This window comes from Sphaeroforma arctica, assembly GCF_001186125.1.
Source record: "Sphaeroforma arctica JP610 unplaced genomic scaffold supercont1.1401, whole genome shotgun sequence".
Taxonomy (NCBI): Eukaryota; class Ichthyosporea; order Ichthyophonida; genus Sphaeroforma; species Sphaeroforma arctica.
Window position 1 is genome coordinate 1 of NW_014039157.1, and position 8,575 is coordinate 8,575.

The following is an 8,575-nucleotide window of genomic DNA, read 5'->3' on the forward strand; positions in this document are numbered from 1 at the left end:
ATATGTATAGGGGTTCAAATTGTGTACATTAATCACAGCTTCTACAACGTGTACTGGTATAGTCATGGATGCTGTTAATCTACATGTGTCAATATGTGCTTTAGGTCGTGTACGCGTTGTAATCGGTTCATCAAAATTGTTATGTGCTCGCACTCGTACACTAAACGTGTATTTGTATAGTCGTATAATCCTCCAGTATATCAGCATCTGTAGACGTGTTGACCAAGGGGTTCACCGTTCACATGACCGCGCGACCGTATACCTGTCTAATCTCCAGATCATTCATTCTATTTGTATAACGGTGTATCTACATACTACCGTTCTATGCAACATTTGTTGTTGTTGAGTACTCGTCATATAGGTGAGGACGCCACAACTACACATCCACGATACAGTCTACCATTCACTTTCATTTATTACTATCTTTGTGTCTTTCTAACATATGCACTGTGTTTATTACCGACATCTGCATATATGTGCCTATACGCAACGGAACTGTGTCACACATCGTAGTAGAGGTTCTAAAGGTCAAAAGGATATGGTATTTCACTATATCATATCATATTGTGTACAGCCGTGTAGAGAATTGTCAATTATTATTTTTAAAGTTTAATCCTAAATGTGAGGAATTACTTCAATCTGATTGGCGGTGTCTCGGGGTGGCGCACCCTATATTCCACAAGACTGAGAGAGTAGTGATCTTCTTTGGCATACGCAACAACTGTATAGAAGGTGTATTTCTAACAATATTATAACTAAACTAAAATAAATAGTTAAATATATGACGTGTGTGTACACAGACGCGAGGCGATGGTACATAGTGCAAGGAGCTACACTTTGAACACCACATGTTTAGTTATAAAGAGAGCGTTGTAAGTAGGAGAGAGAGAGAGAGAGAGAGAGTTCTACATAGTACTCAACCCTTCAGACGGTAGTTATATAACGGTGTACACACACATACAGGCGATGGCACACGCTGAAAGGAGTCACACTTTGAACACCGCAATGTTTAGTTAAATAGTTCACATTGGGTTCTCGGAACTAGAATAGTTTAATATTTAGTATGACGTACACACATTGATTAATTTTATTGTAGAGTTAAGAGTATATATTACTTTCACCTGTGAGAGTACTACAAATAGATACTCAAGTCATCATGCAGCTCAGCAAAGAACTCGCCACACACATAGCCGGTGGGTATGGACGTGTTGTCTATCGCACACACACAGCATGTGTTCGCACCTCTTCAATTGCACCGATTAGGCCAATGCACAAAGGCGTAGGACTACACACAAGCACTCCTGCACACAGAAGCAACCGCACACAATGTATGTATACACGACCACTTGTGCACAATAGTGAGATTAGGCGAAGGAGGCGTTTATATACTCATGAGTCCTGGGGTTCCACATGCATTCCGTTGCGTTTGCGTAGTGTGCAATCGCCGTTGCGGATGATGTGTACCTCTAGCAAAGATCATAGGGATAGTGCTATGAAGAGACACGGCAGTGTACACGACACACCTAAGGTGCACGCACACGACGCATCTAAGTTGCACGTACGTAATACATCTGAAGTGCATGCACTCGATAATGTTAAACACCAGAGCACACCAACGAGATTAGAACAGCTTAGAAACAAACTACTGGATGAAAGGGGAGGACACGAAAGTGTGCGTAGTCATGGGAGCACACTCAGGCATGCGGACGAGCTCACACAGGGACGTAGCGAGTTGAATGTACATACAGATAACATACAGATAGCAACGACATACACACACATCACCACAGAACCACACCCACCAAGCACTGGTACACGCCCAGTGCTTAATCTGAAGGCCTACACGGAAACTCACCACGTGGACATGCGTGCTCAACCAGATAGTCACACCCCGCAGAAGTTCGGTACCAAGACATCCGTGGACGCATCGCAGACTGAGCCTACGAGAGACGGCCAGGGGAGTTCTAGCGATACAGCACACGCCCACAAACAGGGACAAGGCCAGGGACACGATAGTGCACCCCACAACATGCACCCACACCCCAAGTCACAGGTGCAGGTACAGGGCAGGCCAGATGGACCAGGAACCACTGCGCATACCCAGCACACGGGCCCCGAAACGGACACAGGTGTAGCAGTGTCCATGCACACCCAAACCTTAGGGCAGCTGTGTAAAGACGCACGCCGCAGTGGCGACTATAGCGCAGCTATGAGGCGAGCGAGTGTGTTGCTGGCGAAGAAACAGCTGGATGGGGTAGATAGCGTGTTCGCTCTGGAGGTGTACCGCAACATGAGACAGCCGCACAGGTGGCGAGAGGTGAGTGGGTGGGTTTGGACTGCGTTGGTAGGTGGGAAGGTGGGGGTGGGATGGGGTATCGAATATGTATGTGGTGTCGAGTAGTGAAGTATGGGTATGGGTGTGTGTGAAATTGGATGGTATGGGTGTGTGTGTATGTTGTGTCGAGTAGTGAAGTATGGGTATAGATGTGTATGGATTCAGATGTTTTGGGCGTGTGTGTATGTGGTGTCGAGTAGTGAAGTATGGGCTTGGGTGTGTGTGGATTTGGATTTGGACTGTGGTAGGAAGGTGTAGCGCTTCGCGGAGTGTCAAAGAGTGTGCACTCATATTATAGTCCAAGTCGATTCAGAGCAATGCATATATTTGTGGGTCGCCTGATAGCGGTTTAAAACCCTAAACCCTAAAATATAAGTGGTATATGTATGTGTCTAAGTGTGACGTGTACATGGGTGCGTGTTCGCAGATATGGCCTTGTGCGTGCATAGTGCACATCTCCTACAGATCACTTGACGAGAGGCCTATGTTTTGGCGCAAATCCACATCCGCACCCGCATTTGTATCCTGGTATTAATACGTCTGTATATGTCTGTACCTTGCAGGTTGTAGACTACATGGGTGCGAATAACGTGCTCTCCGATCGACAATACGCGCACGTGTTGAAGGGGTTTGCGAGCATCGAATCTTCACAGGTACAGACATACACTAGTGATCTAGTACCATTCATGTCAATCTGCACTGATATCGCGACATCGCATGTGGATCTGCTTGTGCTGGTTCATTGCTACTTCTAGCCAACAAATGGGAGCAGCACCAATTGTTTTCAAGTCATGCTCATTCACACTGTCTGTGATGCGAGCTCATACTACTTTGGATAACTGGCGCTGTACTTATGCGGCAATGGACAATGCTACAGTTTACTATCAATTGGTTGCTGAATGATTACATTTCATATTTACAATTCACGATTACGTGTAATGATTACATTTAATGATTATATTTGATGGTTACATTTAATTATCACATTCAATGATTACGTTTATTGCTTAGAATTAATGATTACATTTAATGCTTAAGCTAATGATTACATTTAATGATCACATTTAATGATTGCATTTATTGATTATATTTAATGCTTACATTTAATGATTGCAATAGTGATTATATTAGATGATTACATTTAGGGATTACATTCATAATGATTACATTTAATGATTACATTTAATGATCACATATAATGATTACATTTAGGGATTACATTTATAATAATTACATTTATCGATTACATTTAAATTACATTTAATGATTACATTTATAATAATTACTTTTAATGATTACATTTAAATTACAATTTAATATTTATATTTATTGATTACATTTGATGGTTACATTCAATGAATACACATTGTCTCACAGGCTGTTCATGCGCCTGACGACTGCTTCCACGTTCAGGTGCCTTGATATTCGTTATATGCCAATGCCCCAAGAGGCCCACTCCTAAAGTAGTATGTTCTTGTCCGGTATATGTGGATAGCATCCGTACAAACGAATATGCAGTGGCAAAATATCTGACGCCGAAATGCAATAGTCTCTGTCGGACTGTGGCTTTGTAGATGCTTCGACATATCGCATATGTTATATAATGCATACATGTGTATATTTTAATACGCATACTCCTCTTGGCCTTCTCATATGCTACTTTGTGCCTCGTATATATACACCATTGCATATATACAGAATTCAATTTCTTGTGTTCTTCATGTGTACGGATTTCGATATCCTATGATGTACATATATTAATAATTCAATATCCCATGTTCTTCATGTTCTTCATATATACAGATTTGCATATCCTATGTCCTTCATGTGTACAGATTGTCATTCATATATACACATTCTGATAATCCTAAGCTCCTCAAATATACAAATTTGGATAATCCCAAGTTCTTCATATATACAAATATGGATATAAGTTCTTCATATATACAAGTTTGAATATCCTAAGTCTATATATAAAGATTTGGTCATCGCATGTTCATTTATATAAATTTGCATATGTCAAGTCCTGCATGTATACAGATCGGGACACCCTATGGCAAGCGACCAACCCTCATGTACCTTGCCTTTTCTCTCTCACCCAGGACAATATCCAGTTAGTGCATAAACTGTACCAAAGCCGACGAGAGACAAGGACCATCCCAGTGTATCACAACACGTTCACTACACTGGCGCGGTTTCGAGCGTGGGACGAGGCCCAGAGCGTCTTTACCGACATGGCGCGTGCAGACCCCTCGGCAGCACAGTTGGACCTGGTTGCGTATCGAGCGATGGTGAAATTGTGCGAGCCACAGGGTGGGTGGAGAGTGGCCGTGCGCATTGTGGAATATATGCGGACGAGAAGGACGGTGTTCCCGGACCAGGCCATGTATGCGAAGGTGACGGAGATTTGTGCGAACGCCGGGCAGTGGCAGGTGTGTGTGTGTGCCTTTGGGGGGGGCGCGCGAAGGGGGGTTACCTTTATGTGAACTCGTTAGGTGTATGGTTTCTTGTATAGCAACTATGCCTGTTTGAATGTGAGGCTGCATGCTTGCCGACGCAATACTCTGCATAACAACCAAGTCGGGTTGTTTATGTGTAGCTCAACTGCACACTTCATTAGGGAGCACAGCACGGCCCTGTGAGGGTTATTCTACTTCTATGTGAGCATGATCACCAGTATACCCTGCCCCCTGCCTTAAGATCAGGTGCAGAAGGTGCACCCTTGGATGTCTGAAGTCGCACGCTGTGTGAGCAGAAGTGTTGGATCAGATACTTGTGTAGAGATCTCATTGCTGAGAGTGCGTGTGCGGACAACGGGTATGCGGTGTGTGGGGTAGAGTGCATATACACATGTATACACACAAATAACAGATTCAGTTGGATTCCTGTATCGAGCAATTCAGTCCTACTTTCGATTGTGTTTTCTGACACGTGACTCTCACAAACACCTTCTATCACAGGCCTGCAGAAAGCTTTTCAAAGACATGCAGCGTATCGGATGTATACCCAACGTAGAGATCTACAGCAATGTCATACGCGCGTGCGCCGAAGCAGGGCAACATGCTGATGTCGCAGATCTCACAAAAACCATGCAGAAACAAGATTTGCATGTTCTTTCTGCATACAGCCGTATTATTGCGGGGTGTGTACCTGAGGGACGGGCGAGTATGGTGCTGCAGTTGATAGACGCGATGAGGGCCGGGGGAGTGGGTGTGCGCTTGAGTAATCAGACCCCAAACAACGGGCTAGCGTCCGTGCAACATATACCGGCGGGTGTGGATAGCAATGTCGCACTTGGAAAGAGTGTAGATGGACACTCTGAGCAGGTGATCGGGAAGGCTACGACCGAGAACAAGGGAGAGCTTCCAGCCACTTCCATGCAGAAGTCCAGCGACGCTTTGAGCAGTACACCCGACACGAGTGCAAATGCGGCGCACACTGTAGCAGGACAGGATGGCGAGAGGCTTGTAGACGCAACTACATACGCTACCGCGATAGAGGCGTGTGCACCAGTTGGCTGGTGGGTGGCCGCAGAAAGTCTTCTGGAGGACATGCGCACGACCGAGCTAAGCGTCTCCGCGCACACACACAACATGGTACTGGCGAGTTGTGAGACGGGTGTGTTTGCCGAATGCGAGAAGTTAAACTCAAAGAAGGCAGCTAACTATACGCCGATGGCTTCTAAGAAAGGTAGAGATACGGCACCAGAGCTTTTATCTTGTGCTCTTACGCGTGTGCTGACGGATGCGGCGCGTGAGGACAAATTGGGCCCTGAAGTTGGTGGTTTGGGAGCAGGGCTAAGTGAAACTGGAGATCACGAACCAACACCCACCCATACACCACACAAACCCGCACAAGTGCAGACGCAAGAACAAAAGCAGATATCAGCGCCATTGCACGAACAATCACACACTCAGACACCGGCACTAGCACACACCCACAATCAATCACAAGCACAAACACAGACACAAGGACGGATACTCCCCTCACTCGCGGAGAGCCCCAAAGTTTTGCCAGCTAATGAATGCGCCCTATCGATATTGCGAAGCATGCGACACAACGACGATCCGATAAGCACTGCCCGGTATGCGTACGCAGTTCAGGTGTGTGCGGCGGTGGGTGACTGGGAGGACGTGAGGTGGCTGTGTATGATCATGCGTAGCAAGGGGTTCACCTTAGACCGTCCCGTGTATGCACACGTGTTCGATTTGCGGGTGACGAGGGATGATTGGCCGCTCAGATTCAATAGTGTCCTAGATGAGATATACGAAGACGGGCTGAAGTTCAGCTCCGCGTCGTATAATGCGGCGGTGTGGGGTCTGGATACGCGGGAAACGTTGGGGTTCGCGATTGGATTGCTGGCGAAAGCAGGGAAGTACGGTACTTTTGTGCAACCAGCTACCTACAAGTACTTTATACATGTGTGCGGCCGGTATGGAGAGTGGTCTATGGCGCAGCATGTGATGTCTTTAGTACGTCGGGATAGTGTGAGTGTGGGTGCCAACGAAGAGTGCAGAGTGGCGTATGTACGCGACATGTACTACCACTTTCTGCAGGTGTGTCGAGGCGCGAGTGAGCCAGGTTTAGCCACCCGGATTATAAGCGAGATGCAACAAGGCGGGTACATAGCGAGCGGCGCTTCAACACAACTTCAAGATGTGCTCGAGTGGCTACTAAAGAATCATGTGCACAGTAGGAAGTGGGACAGTATTGTAGTCACGCTACGAGTAATGGTCTGCGGCGGGTTTGCAGTGGATAGGAGAGTCGCAGACAAGGTCCTGGTTGCTGTGGTGGAGAAAGGCAAGCCCGGGCATCTCATAGATCTACTGGGCGTGTTGCAGAGCGCCGACGTCCGTCTGTCGCACCCCGCGTACAAATCGGTACTTAACACATGTGGACGCGGCGGCAATAAATCGTATGCTAAAAAGATAGCTCAGAATATAGACAAGCAGGCCGATGGGCTCGGACTGGAATCTCTGGAAAAGATCAACTATATCGCCAAATCCTACGCACAGGCTATACCCATCGGCAACAATGATCACGGGATCGAAACCGCATACCAGCTTCTAAGGGCTGCGCACTCCCGCTCCTGTTTCGGCGGGGCCCTCTACTCGTCGGTGATGAGCATGCACGCCTCAGCCGGTGAATGGCAGCTGGCTGTTAAATTGGTGCGCTTGATGGAGTGCCATCCAATAGAGCGATTTGTACCGGATGTACCAATGTATGTCATGGCGATACGAGCCTGTGGACGGGAGGATAAGGTCTTGGCGGCCTTGGGCGTGGCTCGGAATATATTGGCGAGGGAAACGTTGGATGCCGGGGAGAGATCGGAGATAGATCGCGCAGTCGCGGACGTGGCTGTTGATTGCAACGAGTGGGGCGAGTTCAGTCGGCTGCTATTAGAACCTACGGACAAGGACAAGGACAACAGGCTGTGTCCAGTTAAACTGGTCCAGGGTACGCAGCCCCAGAGAGCGTATGCATGGCTGGAAGACATGGGCGCACTTGAGCCCCGCACCCACGTGGCTGCGCTCAAGGACATGCGGGTGAGTCAGCAGGTGCTAGACACATGTGTGAAGCATAACAAGTGGCCTATGGTCAGGAGTGTGGTGCGTGCTTTGCAGGCGGACGGAGGGCTGGGGCGAGAGCATGCGGGGGTGATGTGGCTGGTAGGTATATGCTGCGACATGAATCGGGCGGAGGCGTTGGATGTGCTGCGGGATATGCAGGCGCGACATAGCAGCCGCACACAGACGGGCACCCACCCCAAGACACTCACTGACGAGCAGGTGGAGCAGCAGGATGTGGAGATACGACTTGCGATGCTGTACGTGTGTGTGCAGCTACGGAATTGGGAGATGTACGAAGAGTTGAGAGCTCAAAATAAACGGGATCACGTAGACGTGCAACTGATACCCGAGTAAACAAGTCTCGTTCCATCCACACCGGTATAGTTCTATTGGTGGAGACAAGGAGGGGTCGGCAGACGAACTGGTCAACCGCACACAGATGGAGGGGCTGGATATGTACTCAAAGGCGTATCTGAAGAGCTACTACGAGAGTGGTGAGAGCGACAAATGAGCAACAACAAAGAATTCATACACAATAAGAGGAGGGAGGAGAGAAATACGCACGGGGCTGAGGTAACTCACTCCCAGTGCCGCACAGACCTTGAACCTGTGGTGTCAATGGCTGTCCAATTATGAGCCAATGGGAAGCTGACGGAGACATGACTCATTG

At 47.6% G+C, this 8,575-nt stretch overlaps 1 protein-coding gene across 1 annotated transcript; it reads left to right on the forward strand.

Moving 5' to 3' along the window:
• Positions 1 to 785: 785 nt before the first annotated feature.
• On the forward strand, positions 786 to 8,259 carry SARC_10813 (hypothetical protein; the record flags this gene model as incomplete). Its single annotated transcript, XM_014295128.1, has 4 exons — positions 786 to 2,317; positions 2,899 to 2,988; positions 4,438 to 4,767; positions 5,296 to 8,259. The coding sequence occupies exons 1-4, from the start codon at positions 1,157 to 1,159 to the stop codon at positions 8,257 to 8,259; spliced, it is 4,545 nt and encodes a 1,514-aa protein (XP_014150603.1). The 5' UTR covers positions 786 to 1,156.
• Between the last annotated feature and the right edge of the window lie 316 nt (positions 8,260 to 8,575).